Genomic DNA, 16,772 nt, shown 5'->3' with positions numbered 1-16,772 from the left:
GTAAGCCGCCCCGAGGCTTCGGCAAGGGGTGGCTTACAACACAATAAGATACATTGAAATACAATAGAACATAATAAATTACCACTAAATACAAAAATACAAAAAATACACTGAGATACAATAATATAAAATTAAAATTAACAGTATAAAATAAGTAAATAAAGAATATAGGAGGAGAAAAGAGAAGGAAGAAGAAGTTGCCCTGGCCAGATCATATATTTTTACAATTAAAATGATGTTTAAATAAAAAGGTCATACGATTGTTCTATTCACATAGCAAAACAAAAACCAGATAAAATAATTACCCACAGTTCAGAAGCAATAAAATAAAATAATAAAATAAAAATCACATAAGGAGCCAGAATTAAGCATGAAGGCTTGTTAAAGAGCAAAGTGGGTAGAGAGGGGACCAAATATGGCTCCTGAGCATTCCAAACCTGAGGCCCAGCCTGTGTGCAGAAATGGACTGGAACCTGGAAAGAACAGCAGCTGCAGAATTGCTAGGCAAGAGAGAAGACATAAGAAAGCAGGCAAATAAGAGAGACTGGAACATAGATAAGAGTGCCGAGGAGTGCAGATTTTGCAAATTATTGATAGGGCCAAACAGATAAAGTCTGACTCTGGCAGATCTGCTACTGTGGCAAAGCCTCAGACCTGACCCAGAAGCATTTTCAGATAGGATGGGGAAACTCCAGGTGAATTTGGCCTTTGAATCTGGCAGGTTTCTTCTGCTGTTAAGAAGCTATTCAAAGGCAATTAACTTTTAAATAAAATGAATCAAATTGAAGGGTGCTTTACAGTCCTAAAAGCTGTTGCAGTGGGGCTTATGTTCAAGTGGGCATGCAAAAAATTAGGCTGTGGATTGTATGCTTGGTCGGACAATGTTCAAATTGGTAAGAATCACATTTTTGGCCTTGCCATGTGCCCTTGGCTCAAACGCAGCCCCTGAGACCCTTCCCAAATTGGCATTCAGCTTCTGGGCTGAAAAAGATTAATTGTCCCTGATTTACAGCCAGGAGAATGAGATAATGTTTGGACTGAAAGCATTTGGCTCATACACTCAGACTCTGTGCTATTCTAGTTTTTGCATGAGCATCAGCCAGGACACAAATGAGACTAGCAACCTCACATACCTCTGTACCACCAGAACAGATCTAAAGGACTTTGGCAAATTTGTTTAGTTTCAGTGTTTGGAGATTGGTAGTAAGTCAAATGTGGGTTGCAAGTCGAGGGTATGCAAAACAATTGTTTGGCTTAGCTTTTTTCTTTTGCACAGGAGCTCATGTAAAAAGGATTAATTTTGGGCAGCTGACCCATGGTGTCCTGCATACCAAATTCTGGATTGTAGACAGGAAACACATCTTTCTTGGAAGTGCCAATGTAGACTGGAGGGCCCTGACTCAGGTGAGAGATTTGAGGATAGGAAGTTGAAGGAAAGAAAAAGACTGCTTGGACAATACAAAAGGAATTGACTGAATTTGTATTGAAAATTGCAAGAACAATCCTATTATGATTGATTATTCTATTATGGGAGAATATTAAAGTGCAGAGTCCATATCCTGAGATGAAAATAGATTTGTTTATTATTTCTATTTCTAAGAGAAGAAACTGCTGCTTTATACTAAGCCCAGAGACCTTGGCTATGGAGTGGTATAAGAATGAAATTCATACTAATGATGAACTAGACACTTCATCCATATAAGCCCAGTACAACTGGCTTTCCATGATTTCAGGCAGAAGTTTTTCCAGCTTTACCAAGAGACATGAGGAAATCTTCAGTATCCAAAGCTTGTGCTCTGCCACTGAGCTGGTTCTTTCCATGCCTTAACAGTCGCTATTTAAGTAATTGTAGTACATCTGAAGCCTCCAACTGAATGGAAGCCTCCACCAACCCCCTTGCCCACTGGTTTTTATTTCATTTTTTAAGATTTTAAAAAAGTCTTAACATTTTGCACATCACAAAATGAACCACCACTCTCATCTTTATGTGGGTTCAGTTTGTGTTTTGTATCTCAGAGCCCACCTCTGCCTTGCATGGAAGTTCTTAGGATGGTTACTTTTCTTTTAGTTTGCCTGTGAGGAAATGAGTGTTTGTAACTGGCTGTGCCTGCTGTGGTACCCATTTTATGAATGGTCAAGCCCATGGCACTCTCAAAATTCCAATTGTGTCTACCAGCCCAAAAATATTTGGGACACCAGCTTTAGGGTGTAAATGATAATACATGTTTGCTTTGAAATGTTACTCTACAGCTTTTCTCCTTGTATAGGTGAAAGAACTTGGCGTTTTGATCACAAATTGCAGCTGCTTAGGCAATGACCTCTGGAAAACTTTCAAAACATACTGGGATCTTGGAGAACACAATGCCACAATCCCATCTCCATGGCCAAATAATTATTCTACCAATATTAACAGGCACAGACCATTAGAAGTGCAGTTCAATGGAACCTCCACCAAGACATATTTTTCTGTAAGTAGACTTTATAGTTCAATCCTAAGCATGTTTGCTCAGAAATGCTCAGTTTGCTTCCTGTGGGAATGTACCTTGAACAGCAAATGTTAATTTGAAAGCACAGAATAACCTTTTGCAGCAGGAATCCATTATTCTTATTGAATAAACTTGTGAATAGAGTACTTGATGCTGTAGTAATTAAACTTTTCTTTTATCTAGGCTTCTCCTTTTTCATTTTGCCCAGAAGGCCGCACCTTTGATCTTATGGCAATTCTTGATGTTATCTATGATGCAGAAGAATTTGTGTATGTCTCTCTTATGGCATATTTCCCAACAACTCACTTCAGTCACCCACAAAGGTATCAGGTTAAGCCTGAATGTATCCACTTTTCAATATAATTATCTGAATACCAATTGGTTTTATGGACTGTTCCCCCCATTCACTCCCCAGCATTTGAATTACAAGGGCCGCGGTCTTATTGAGGTGGCAAAATTGTGTCTGGATCATACTTCTTCAGACTGTGGCTACTGGCTTACAATGAATGATCTACAAATTAACATAACCATCCCTGCACACTGAAAACTAGCATGTCGGGATGAATGTGTGACTAGAACACTTCTCTCTGGCATTTTGTTCTAAATATTTTTTATGAGTGGAGATTTGCTTCATGAAATGCAGTGCTGACACCTGTTTACCGTCTCTGTGAGAACTATCTCTAAGTTCACCTCTGCCAGTATTCCATGGGTCCTAAAAAATGCCCCTGGACTGCTCAAAGTTACCCACAATATGCTGTTGCCCTGTAGAAGGGAAATATTTTTCATCTTAGAAAGGATAGTGGGATATTAATGCTGTTATATTCACAGACAAATAGCACCAAAAGGCTGGGGAAATGAAAGTGAGCTTTTCTGCAGGAGGCAGTTTTGGTGTGCTCATTTCCTCAGAATTGTTTCTGGGTTCTTTAGACTATGTCATCGATCTCCATTTTCACTTCTGTTTTTCAAGAAAATTTTCAATAAGATTATTTTTGACCAGGGAAATTATGGTATTATTATTAGTAGTAGTAGCCGCAGCTGCTGCAGCAGTAGCAATTTCATTTCTATATTGTTCTGTAGCCAATGCTCTGCCTAGTTTATTATTTACCAAAGCAAAAGTACCTGTGTTTTCCATCACTATTCTGCTGTAGAACAGATTATATAATGAAACTGTGGGAAAAGAAATGCTCTTTGCTTAGTGCTCACATCTTAGTTCTGTAGCCAACCAAAAGTAGATACTGCAGATTAATAGCCTCATGTAGAAAAGCCCAGTAACTCCTTCCAATCGTGCTATTCCCCCTCTGTGATTTGGATGGAGTAGAAAGCCCAAAGAAAGGTGCTCAGCATACATACAAAGCGCCACATTGCTTATATTACACTGTTATTCTTTCAGATACTGGCCACCTATTGACAATGCTCTGAGAAGTGTGGCGTTCAGCCATAAAATACACCTACGGCTTTTGATCAACTGTTGGATCCATACAGATCCTTCCATGTTTCATTACCTGAAGTCACTGAGTGTTCTCAATGATCCACACTCCAACATCACAATAGAAGTGGTAATTCAAACATGCTTTTGGGCTCATGTCACTTCCCTTCTATGGAGAAGTGAATAGGAAATATGTCCTTTGAGAGGGTTTAAGGGCTTTTTCTGAGTTTTACTTCTTTTCCCACCATGAATTCAAAAAAGCAGACCCTGCCCATATATTAAATTTAATGTGTTACTCTTAGCAGTGCTGCAAGAGTCTTGGAAGGAATGGGTCTGTGGTTCCTGGATGTTGTCAGAACAGTAGGACAGTTCAGATTTGCAGCTCCGAGGCTGGAGCCAGCTCTCCACCCTTGACGCTGGGAATCAGAACTCCGTCTCCTCCCTCCACCACTCACAGCCAGCACAGAAAGAATTACACTGGGAGCAATCCCTGGCTGAGAAAGCAACCTTGGAGAGCTGTGAAAGAGGTGGGAGGGGGGCGCAGGGGAAAAGACCGATAACGCCACCCTAAAGCCACCCCAGCCTCCTTCCCTTCCTCTCCGAGAAAATGACTGCCTAGTGAAATAGCAGAGCAGGAGGGGCGGGCAAAGATCACCTCCTCCACCGCTTCAGCTCTGCATGAGCTTTGAAGGCTCCTACTCCTCTGGATAAGATGGCGCCCTGAGGTTGCTTTTGCTGCAGTAGAGATTAACATCACTCTCCCAGTGGAAACAGTTAAATGCTAGTTACTATTATTGCTTTTAGGAGTATGCTTTCTTTGTTGGTTGATGTACCAGAAAACTGCAGACTATTTTAAAATACCATCAGCCTAGTGTAGCTTAGTCTATAAGGGCCAAAATAGACTTTGGCTTAATTACACAAGTTGAGTTTTATTTACTTTCGTGCACGTGAGCACAGACTTGGTTTTGAGGGGTCATGGTGCCCCAGCAGCATGTAGCTTAAATTTCTGATGCCTATTTCATCCTAAAACTCCTGCCCCCAGTGGGACAGATATTGAAATAAGAGGAAAAAACCTCAATTCCTGGCTTTGTTCTGCTGGAGTTGGGAGGAAGACATTTCAGGATGAAAACATGTTGCGTGAGGCAATGTTTAACACCCCTCCCCTCCTGGAGCACCTTCACTAATGCATGAGGAGATGCACATTTAATTTGATCTGAAAAATACTCTGCTGTAATTTATATTCCACCATTTGAAAATACAGACAATTTGAACAATTGTAAAAAGACACAAAGTGTTTAATTCTTGCTCATTTTTGCTATGTTTTATATTTACTTCTCACCAGAAAATCTTCATTGTTCCAGTTGGGAATCACACAAACATTCCTTTTGCAAGGCTGAATCACAACAAATACATGGTGACTGACAAGACAGCTTATATCGGTAAGCATTGTTGCTGGGCACCAGACCCTTTCAGGGGCCTGTGCTCCTACAGAGGACAGCCCTCTATTTGAAGTGTTGGACTGGGGCTCGCAAAACGTGGGGTCAGGTTCCCACCTGGTCACGAAGGTGACTGGGCCAGTCATTGACTCTTGGCCTAACCAACTCAGGGCCAGACTTTGGGCCAGTCATTGACTCAGGGTTGTCATGAGGATAAAAGGGAGAGGTGGATGATTATGTAAGCTCCTTTAGATTCCTTGCAGGAAAAAGGTGGGATGTAAATATAGATATATATTATATTAATATACTATCAGGGCCAACCTAAGACCTTTTGCTGCCTGAGGTGAAGTAAGGTGGCTACTTACTGGATTCCATATGCAGAAGCTAACCAGACCAAGACCTGAGCTTTACTTCAACCACGGCAATGGGGCAGAACCCCCCCCCCCATTTACATCCAAGAGTGACAGGTTGGCTTAGGGTAGTGGTTTTCAACCTTTCCACAGCTGGGGACCAGCAAAACATGGAAAACCACCCCGGGGACCGCTGAGTCAGAAACAAAAAGCACTGTACACATAATGCGGTATTTGTATTAGTTTCCAAACACGATGCCAAAAAATTGAAAATTCTCCAAAACAACCAGAAACCGAGCAGCAAAATATGCCAACAAAGGAACAAAATACTGTAATCGGCACAGCGTGGCTCACAGTCAACTCCCACTGAGTTGTTTCCCCCCCTCCCCTGGCCCTCTGGTGGCACCGGTGCACCCCCCGTGAATGGGATGCCAATTGAGGAAGAGGTGGTGGAGCACAGCCAGCTCCTGTGCCAGTCCATGGCGAGCAGGGTACAGCCCCCCATGGACCAGCAGGAAACCTCCTGTGGACCAGTGCTGGGCCACGGACTGGTGGTTGAAAACCACTGGCTTAGGGGATACCAAGCAGAATAGGTGGCTCCACACCTCTGACCTCCGACACCTTGCCACCCCTTAGCCTCTGCTGCCTGAGTGACTGCTTCATCCTGCCTCAGGGTACAGTCAGCCCTGATCAGTATGTTTTCCACAGAAACACACACACACGTTTCTTCCCCCACTCACTACTGCATTCGACTGCTTCACTTCAACTGGCCCTGCTCAGAATACTCATTTCAGGTTAGTGAAGTCAGAACTCTCACTTATTTGCCATAAGGAGCTTTGCCTTTTTGTGCATGATGAGGTCAATGACAATCATACTCTTTTTATTCACACTCTGCATTTTCTGCCATCTTCAGGGACTTCTAACTGGGCTGAAGAATACTTCAGTATCACTGCAGGTGTGGGACTGATTGCCGCACAGTCTTCAACAGATACTCAAAAGAGGAATTCATTAATACAGGAACAACTGAGGTCTCTTTTTGAACGAGATTGGAATTCCAAATACTCAGTAAATATGGAGGAACTGCCTGGGCAGAAGGACTGTGCTTGGCAACATGGCTTTACAACTTTGAAAGAATACTGAATTGTTTTGTTGTAGATGGAAATTCAGATTTCTGCATGTCAGATGCAGGATCTCTGTCTCACATTTGTTTGATAATGGGAATTTCAAACTTTGATTAAAGAGGTATTAGTTCCCAAATTACTTTTTGCAACTTACATCTAACATTTGGAGTGGGGGAGGGCCAGATAGAAGACTTTTAAAAGGAGAATTGTGCTTTGGCTGCCACCCTGTGCAAGGAACACTTGATTCCTGGCATTCTCTCTTGAAGATGAGTGCCATTCTGTAGCGTGGTGTGCCTTTTCTTGTGTGCTTTTAAAACGATGATTTTAAGGCAAACAAACTCAAAGGAATAAGTACCAAGGAGGGGTAAGTGAAATTCTTCTTTTAGTTCTACTGCGGTGGAATTCTACAAATACCCAGTGATGAACAGTCACAAATGGCTGTCTGGAGATCACAAAACGGTTATGCAACTTGGCTAAACAATTTGTTGCATTTGCAAAATGCCACAAGGTGGCAATGTTTGAGAAAAGTATGGCCTGCTTGACTCAGCTATTTTTTAAATAGTAAAGGCTGTGCTTTATAACCCGCCCAGTGTTCTTTGGTCTGAATTGACTTAAATTGTATGTTATATTTAAATAGACTGCATGCAGTTGCCCCACTTTAAAAACAAAACAAAACAAAAAACCTTACTCTGAAGTAAGTGCATCCCCACCCCTGCAGGATTTGTCAATCTAATTAAATCTGAGTGACCTTCTGTATTCCAGTCCCCTGTATAAAGTGGTTAACAGCATTCATTCTTGCATCAATTCACTGTAATTTCCCTTTAAAGATGGGGAGCTAAGGAGATTAGTTCGCCAAAGCCCATCAAATGAGTCTGTGTCCTTCTTGATGATCAGCCAAAATGGGCACACTAGAATTCACCTAAGGGAACCAGTGCCTATAGAATGCACCATGTGCAGTTGCCTTTATTTATTTAATTCATTTTTATACTGCCTAATAGCTGAAGCTCCCTGATGGTTAACAAAAGTTAAAATTAAGAAAAAGTTTAAAAGGACACTCACAAAAGCAAAGTATAATTGCAAATGCAATTGCTATTATTCAACACAGAAGTGCAGCAATGGTACAAAATAAAACGGGATATATAAAAACAAAGTTAAAAGGTCAGATTGTTAAAATGCTGGGAAAACAAAAAGGTCTTCACCTTGTGCCAAAAGGAATACAAAATAGGTGCCACCTCTTTCTGGAGCCCATTCTAAAGCTGGGGTGCCGCAACCAAAAAGTCCATCCTCCTTGTAGCCACCTGCTTTACTTCCTTTGGAAGCAGCTCCTGGAGAAGGACCCCTGAAACCGATCTCAGGGTCTGGGTAGACACATACGGGAGAAGATAACCTGACTGCAAGCTGTTTGGGGCTTTAAATGTTAGTACTAGTACTTTGAATTGAGCCCAGACTTTAACCAGCAGCCAATGTAGCAGGAAAAGGGCTGATGTAATGAGTCCCCATTCACAGTCTTGCTGCCCTGTTTTGGATCAGCTGAAGCTTCCGGACCATTTTCAAAGGCAGCCCCACATTCAGTGCACTGCAGCAATCCAAATGCGATGTTACCAGAGCCTGGATGACAATAGCTAGACTCTCTCTGTCCAGGGAGGGTCGCAGTTGGTATATCAGCTGAAGCTGATAGGCGGTGCTTTGTGCTGCAGAGTCCTCTTGTGCCTGAAGTGGTCACTTTGGGCCCAGGAACACCCACAAACTACAAATCTTGTTCTTTAGGGGGAGTGTAACACCATTCAGAACAGGTTGAATATCACCCAAATCACTGCAGACGAACCACCTACTTACAGCACCTCCATCTTGTTTGGATTGAGCCTCAGTGTGTTATCCCGCATCTAATCCATTACCATGCTCAGACACTGATTCACAGTGGCCACTGCCTCATCTGGGTTTGATGAAAAAGACGAGTCTAGCTGAATGTTATCCACGTACTGGTGACACCTCAGCCCATACCTCTGGAGAACCTCCCTCCCCTGCAGCTGTTTCATGTAGAAGTTAAATAGCCTAGGGAATAAAACCCTCTGGGACTCTCTGGAAAAATTGCCATGACACAGAGCAATCATGCACCAGCACCACCCTTAATGACAGATCAGACCCTTTTAATGCTACAGGATCCAGTTGGCTAGATGCTGGTTTGAGTCAGGTGGCTGAAATACGTTACATTAATTTTGTTCTAGTTTTGCTGGATACTGCTGGATTTAGGGCCTAATCTCAGGTACAGATAAAACCCTTAATGATTCTGGGCCATTTGAAGGACTGTTTCACCTATATGAACATGTCGAGACCTTAAGTCTGACCAAAGAGACCCATAATTGCGGGCTCATCTTTAAGGTGACTCAGATTGGTGGGCTCTAAACAGAGGGCTTTGTTTGGGTGGTGCCTCCATTTTTGTGGAAGGGTTATGAGGTTGGCCCTGTTACTGCTGCCTTTTCAATTGACCATGAAAACCCTTTTATTCCAAGCTGCTTTTAAATACAATGCTGTGCTGGCCATTTCCTGCTGAGTTTTGACTGTTGGTTTTAAAAATTGTTCTTTCAGCTATGTAAATTAATTTAAAAGAATGCAATGCTGGTCTTTTCCAAAAGACTGCTGGATTAATTTGCATGTATCTGACTGGAACTATGTTTTGTTCCTTTTTATATATACACCTTGAGAGAACTTAGCTCTAAAAGTCAGTGTAGAAATACTTGATATAAATAAAAATAACTTTCCTTAAGGTAAAAAAAAAGCCTTTAATGGATCACAGCCGAGGTGCAAAACTTCAAGCCTCTGGGCCAAATCCAGCCTTCCTCTGATGCTGGGACCTCTTGCCCTGATTATTTCTTGGCTTTTGTGAAGTTTCTCTATTTTAACCGCCCAGGATGCTCCTCCTAAAGTTTAGTTACTAGCAGTAATAGATTTAAGCAAAAGATATGCAGGATTTTTTAATGCCATTTGGGCCTACAGCTTCTGCTTCTGGCCTCACACACCACAGAAAGCCTTGGAGAGTTTCTCAAAAACTGAATCCAGTTCTGATACTGCACCTCTGGACTACAGCACATATGGGGAATGCCCTCCATCAGTCTCCCTAAGTTTAAAGCTCACAACCACCATCAAAAGGACTGGGTATTTTCTTCTTTTCTTTTTCATGGCAGTCGTGCCTGTTTCCTGCATGACAAGGGAGGACAAAGGGGAGGAACAGAATAGTGCACAAGAAGCACCTGGGGTGGGAGCTGAGGTCTAATAAGAGCTGGAGAGTCATGGTGGGTTGCAGCATGTGTTGGCTTCCATTTTGATTATTTAAGCTTCAACAGGCAAGTGCCATGGCATGTTGTGTCTTGCACACCTGAGCATGGTGGGTTCTGTGAAGGTTAAACAACCATCGGATAACCCTGGAACAACATGTAATGAACCCATGGTAGCTTAGTGTTACATGTGAATAGGCACAGTTTGTCAGGAGACCTTGCGGCATGCGATGAGCTGTGGTGGAGCACGGGGGACAGGAAAACAGACAGCGGTACTTTAATGTGAGTTAACCCTAAACCTAACCCTAATCCCTACAAAGGTCCTTTCCGTCAGGCCTTTTCATCCAGTTGCATCCTTTAAATACAGACTATAATATAATTGTGAATAAGAACTCAGTAATATACTCAAAAATATGTTCATTACGTATTGCTTGTTTCCATGTCTTAAATGTGCATGGAACATTTTTATATTTGTGTGCTGAATTACTGAAAATTGATTTAAAATGGCACAGAAAGTATATTATATGATTGTGGCATTTTGTCCTAGATTACTAAAGACACTGCACCCACTGCCTGATGTGGTCAAAAACTGTTTGTTAGGCCAATGTTCACTGTGATTTCCAGGGCCATTTGGGCCTTAGCGGCAGGTTTTGATGTCTGGAAAGTCCCTGAAGTAAGGAATTTATAAAAATTGCCTTACACTTTGAAAAACATGTATGCTTCATGCAGTGTTCTTTGTCAGGGGCTGTGAGGGGTTAACTTTCTTTCCTTAGATGCCACAGGCTTAGCAGATGCTTCTCAGAAGTAGTTACAACATACATGTTAATGCCTATATTTTTTGTGCAAGGCCTCTTGCCAAGACACTGCATCGTTGATTGTTCCCTGAGCTACAATCATACCTTGTTGTAAACTGCTTAGAGAGCTTCAGCTATGGGGCAGCATAGAAACAAACAAACAAACAAATACTTCATTTGAGGGCCAAAATTCTTTCTTCAGGTTCTCATGGTTCAAGACAGGGAGCAAGGCCTTTAACATAACAGAAGAGTTTCTCCTTCTGTCTGCAATGACGCCATGGTACAGAGGGAAGTGTGTTAATTCTTCCTCCTGCAAAGTTCCTTCCCCTCGTCAGATTTATGTGCCCCAGGAGGTGCCATAGCAGAAAATGGCCTTGTGGAGGCACAAAGAGCAGCTTCAGTTGTGAAGGAGGAGAAAGGATTTTTGACTGGGGAAGTCATGCCATGGGAATGATACTAACTTGGCTCTGGCCTCCATGAATGAGATTTTAAAAAGGAAGTGGCAAGATGAGATAGATGCTGATGTGTTTCACCTCATGTTTAGTTTGGGCTCCCCACAGTACCTGAGAATGGTTTATTTTTAAGCCCTGTTCAGCTTAAGTTGGGTAGGAAGCCATTTGTCTCCTGCAGGCTAGCCCTTGTCCTCTCTGTTCCTGATCTTGCTATGTTGAGGGGCAAGGCTGAAAGGGGTGCTTTTGAATGTGAGTTGAACTCTCTGCACAAGTCAGGATCCTGCTGCATTGTGTTCAAGTGACTGCAAGGGAAATCAAGTACTGCTCTCATGTGGGGCTGCAGGGGTGAGGATGAGGCCAGCATACCTGGCCTCGGCCCCTTCTCCTGTTCACACATTCAGGTAAATGTCTGAACAGGGTTTTAGAATATGTAAGATCTCCAAGTATGGGCCAGAATGGTTAAAGGCAAGCCAAGAACAGTCAGTTAAGGATAAAAGCTCTTGCCTCCTTGACGGCAGATAATTCTGCTAGAACAGGAGCAATGACCTTCCCCAGTTACACCTGGTCTGAGGGACAGGACAGAATCACCTTCCTTCAGTTCACCACATTTGCTACTTTTGGGTTTCATATAAATGGATCCAGAAGAATTTGCCACCTCTGGTTGAAAAATGCCACTTTTATGCTTCTCGCTGATACCAGAGTGTAGGACATGGAATAATCCAGTCAAGTTGTGACAACCCAGGTTCAAGCTAGACCTTAGGAAGTTTCCTCACTGTCAGAGCAATGCAGCAGTGGAACCAGCTGCCTAGGGAGGTGGTGGGCTCTCCCACACTAGAGACATTCAAAAAGAACCTGGACAGCCATCTGAGCGGGATGATGTAAATTGGTGTCCTGCAACAGCAGGGGGTTGGACCCGATGGCCTTCATGGCCCCTTTCAACTCTGCTATGATTCTGTTTCTGTAAATGCTAACATCCCACTGTAGAAAGGCCACCAACAGATGTTGGCGCCTTCAGGAAGCTATACAGGGTTTATAAGAGGTCCTGCCACCATGCAGCTGCTTGTGCTTCTCCCCTCTGTGGGACTGTATGTGTCTCCCCTAGACAATAAGAAGGAACAAAGACATTTCCAAAACAGAAAATCTTCCAATGCTTGATTTTTCAACAGAAAATATTCTGTTGTGTAAGCTCATTAGTAAAAACGAATCTGTGCTAATTGCAAATATAATATTAGATAGACTTGGCAGGGTCAAAGGTGCAATTAATATTTTTCAGGTGATTGTCCCTACCAAGTATATGAGAAAGTACTTAGATGTCATTGAAATACAGTTATGTCTCAGAGTGAAATGGAACTAATTATAATAACTAATAATGGCAGTGCAAGGGAAGGGGCCCCAATAACCTTGGTGGAAGAAAACTGAACTCTGGTGAAAGCAACTTTGTTGATGAGTGGTTTTCTGCATGTCATGAGCAGTTCTTTGGATTGCTGAAATCAATTAGTGTGTCAACAGTTTGCAGTACCTTTGTTTTTTGCTTCCATATTTAAACACTGTAAAGAAAATAGATGCTATGGTCTTTGAAATTTTACAAGAATTCACATAAAAAATTCTGCGCAATAGAACATTTAAGGGCACAGTCCAATGGCCACTAGTTGCTGTATGGCTGGCCACAGGAAGAATGGAGCCCCTGCTGTGAGCTCAGAAAAGCCTTCTAAGGTTGCAGCAGGGATGCTGTCTCTGATGGTCTCTGCTTCATCCTCTCCACTGCATGTTTCTGTCTGCACCAGCTAAAGCTCCAAAGGGTCTGGGACAAGCAATGGGGGCATTCCAGGGGGCAGAGAAGGAAGGGGTGAGCTGCCAGCTCTCAACAAATTCAGGTGGTGCCTCAGCTCCTCCTCATGAGAAGGAGAAAAACATTTAGAAGGCTAAAATGTTTTTATGGTCAAGGGGAGTGGGGAAATAATCCTCATCTCCATACTCCTGCTATACTTAATTGGATACCTCTAACCTTCTGAGGTTTTTAAGCTTACAGGCAGTCACACTTGATTTCTCCCTAAATCTTTAATCTTCTCCCTCAGATATTTCAGGTGAAATACCTTTGCTGTGTATTGGAACAAAAAATAACATGGGGTACTTTTTAAAAACATTGCTAGATTAATTTCAAGTAAAATGAGTATATTTCTCTAGGGCATCATACCATTTTCAGTGCAAACTGGACATTTTCCTATGCAAAAAACCTAATTCAAAATGTTCCAGAATACTGTACCCACATTGCTACCCTCAGAAATTTTTGGCGCCCTCTACTGCCTCAAAAGCATCCGAGGGAGAGCAGTTTAAATCTGTAGAGTGATATAACCATACAGGACTGCTTAACTCAGCAGAACCTGTGTGTGTCTGGGCCTTTAGAGGGCCAGTGTGGTGCAGTGGTTAGAGTGCTAGACTGGAGACCCAAGAGCTCTGGGTTCTGCGGCTTGGGCCACTGGGCGACTTTGGGTCATTCACTCTTTCAATAAAATGGAGCTGTGTAATGTGCTTTGGGTTCCTCACAAGAGGAAAAAACATGGGATGTAAATGTAGTTTAACAATAATAACAACATACAGATTCCCAAGCAAAAGGCTCCCTGTACTGTATTGTTTACTGTATTTCTTAGTAAACAAATTGGGAAGCCCATCTTAAGAACCAAAGACAGATTTATTTCAGCCTTTTCCATCATTTTCAGATTGCAGCATCCCCGTGTTAACAGAATGTATTTCTTCAGGATAGCTTATTTCATCAGAATGATTATCCCAATGCTAACAATACTGCTTTTATTTTTATATCAGGAGCAAAGCCAGGATACATTCCATATTTTTGCAGTACATAAGCACAATGTTTAAAAGTTCTGTACCATCTTATAAGCTGCTTACTTGTAAGAAGCATTCATATAATCCAAAAAGGACAAAGAAAAACTATTTACATCTCTAGCAAAGTGTTCAAACAACTTGCATATGCTCCCTTCTGTACATACTCCAAAGGCTAAACTCCTGACTATTACTGCCATTTTGAAGTCTTTAAATCTCAGTTTCCAATCTAGAGAAGGACTTGACTTTAATTCATATCAGAACCCTTGCAATGGAACCACTGTCCTGAGCCTCAAGTTTGATTCAGAAGTTTCTTTTTATCACTATTGTTGGATTTCACAATCCTTGTCTTAAGATCAATGTCAATGAATGCAACTTTTAAATGGTTATATAGATTTCATGTCAGCAAATACATTGGAATCTCATCTACAAGAGGACTTTGAGTGATTTCAGGTGCCCATGTGACCACATATCTGTACATGATATATTAGGAACTTCTCCATATGGTTGATGGATACAAAGAAGGGTTCACCAAATCGTTACATTCATATTGTGGTGAATTACCCACTGGTAAAAGCCTCTCAATCAATGATTATAGATGACTGTTGAGAAGTGAAAATTTACCATGGAATGTACATGGGCATTTTGTAGGACAACTCTATGTTTTTCCAAGTTGTAAGAAGAATTTGACCATACTACTGTATCTGACAAAAAGTCTGTAGTGGCAGTGATGACATTAAAATTTTGCAGGTTGGTAGCATAATATAGACAACCCCTTTAAGTGATTATATGTACACTATGCTAAGTTATCATGTGGTGGTGTAAACAGTCAGGAGTGTTTATCCTATATTTATTGTAAAACTGGGACTCAGACTGGGACTTGAAACATGGCAGCTGCAGGCCTGTGGGTAGCTGATCGTGTGCCTTTGTGGCCATATGTAGAATTCATTCCCTGGTTCTCCGTTCTAAAAGCATGAAAACAACCTCTGCAGTGGCATTACTCAAGCTGGTTCTTACACTTCGCAGAAGATGCATACACTCCAACTTGCGTGAATGGGTGTGAATGTAGGCCATACTTTTTTATGATTACTGTATACACAGATTATTTGTACCCCCACCCACCCACCCAGATACACGCATACAACACACAAAACTGCAATACAGATCTTAAGATACTGGTGTTAAGAGCTTTGACAATAAAAAGAAATTTCAGAAGCAACTTTCAAATATGTTGTTTGGGCACATAAGGACGTGGGATGAGTTGTATTAACAACTCTTCCAGCACAGTGCAAAATATGGCCTTATGATATTACCGTTCTAGGGCAGTTATAGAAAGGCATGTCACTGCAAATGTTTAGCATGGATATGTAATTGCTTCAGCTTTCGACACTTCAGCCAAACTGAGTTGTAGCTTAGACTGCAATAGGAAGAATAAGTAATATATCATTAAAGTGTTTTTCAATTTGGTCTATGTTTCAGAATGATCTTGGAATATACTGTTCATTCTAAGGTAATGAAAATATATATTTTTCATAAGATAGCAGCAGAAATACAGTTAAAAAAATAAAATCTAGAAAAGGAAATGCTTCTAATTGTTCCAGCACTAGCTTCCTACTACTTTTGCAAATAATCTAGAACAAAATCATCACTGTGATTTTCACATGAACATGTTAATGTTCCTTGATCTGTTTTTTTCTTTTAAATTGGTTTGAAGAAAGAACACTTCAGTGAAAATTAGTAGAAAGGATCTTTGTTAGTTTGATTGGAAGTATGGATACCATTCATCAGTAGTATTGTCTGTCTTTCTTTATGAACATCTCCCACACAGCAAATGTCTTTGTTAGGAGCTGTTTTTCTACATTTCAATATTCTTGTAAACACTATTGGAATATAAAATATTTCTTAGATAATTTTTGTGAAATACACTCTTTACTTTGGCTGGAAAGAAGGCAATGTGTTTTCTGAATTTTAAAGAAGCATTTTTCTCCATCACATTTTAGCATGTATTTGAATTTACAGGTAAAGAAACTATCTCATTTTGATGCCTGTTCTGGAAAGCTTTGTGATGGAACTTTTCCTTTTTCTAGCAGTATCAATTCAGTTCTTGCAGCTGAGGAAACGATGGGTGCAAATAGTGTGGTCCCTGGTGTTTCACTTTCTTCTTTCTCTGGAATCACCTCTTTAGGTGGTAAAGTTTCTTGTGCATCAAAAAAAGTTTCTGATTTTTCAGTTGGACTCTCCTCATCCAGAGATGTACTTTCTTTTGTATCTTTCTCTTCTTTGACAACTTCTGTGCTCTTTTTTGTTGGTGATGAAAAACCTAACTTGGGAAATCTGAACCATCCAGTTTTTTCAGTTTGTTTGGCAGAGTCACTGTCTGATGTGGATGGGTCATCAGGCTGACTTTCTTCTGGAAATGATTTTTGAGCTTCAGGCTTGGAATCTGAGGATGTGTCATCAACAGAGGAAGAAAACCCAATATTTGGAAACCAAAATTTAAACCTGCCAGAAGATTTCTTGCTATCAGATTTTCCTTTCTGATCTGTTGGCTCTTCTTCAGGAGCTGCTAGTTTAGTTTCTTCTGTTACTTCTTCAGC

General features: G+C 41.3%; 1 protein-coding gene across 1 annotated transcript in view; it reads left to right on the top strand.

Moving 5' to 3' along the window:
- Positions 1-6,838, top strand: part of PLD4 (phospholipase D family member 4) — a 15,505-nt gene extending 8,667 nt beyond the window's left edge. The window contains exons 5-10 of the mRNA XM_044435866.1: positions 1,277-1,404; positions 2,268-2,468; positions 2,670-2,809; positions 3,877-4,042; positions 5,255-5,351; positions 6,612-6,838. Coding sequence (XP_044291801.1) covers positions 1,277-1,404; positions 2,268-2,468; positions 2,670-2,809; positions 3,877-4,042; positions 5,255-5,351; positions 6,612-6,838 — 959 coding nt within the window. The remainder of the gene's footprint in view (positions 1-1,276; positions 1,405-2,267; positions 2,469-2,669; positions 2,810-3,876; positions 4,043-5,254; positions 5,352-6,611) is intronic.
- The last annotated feature ends 9,934 nt before the right edge of the window (positions 6,839-16,772 follow it).

Source organism: Varanus komodoensis, unplaced genomic scaffold (assembly GCF_004798865.1).
Source record: "Varanus komodoensis strain SLA01 unplaced genomic scaffold, ASM479886v1 scaffold3, whole genome shotgun sequence".
Taxonomy (NCBI): domain Eukaryota; kingdom Metazoa; phylum Chordata; class Lepidosauria; order Squamata; family Varanidae; genus Varanus; species Varanus komodoensis.
This window is presented reverse-complemented; position numbering and strand designations above follow the sequence as displayed.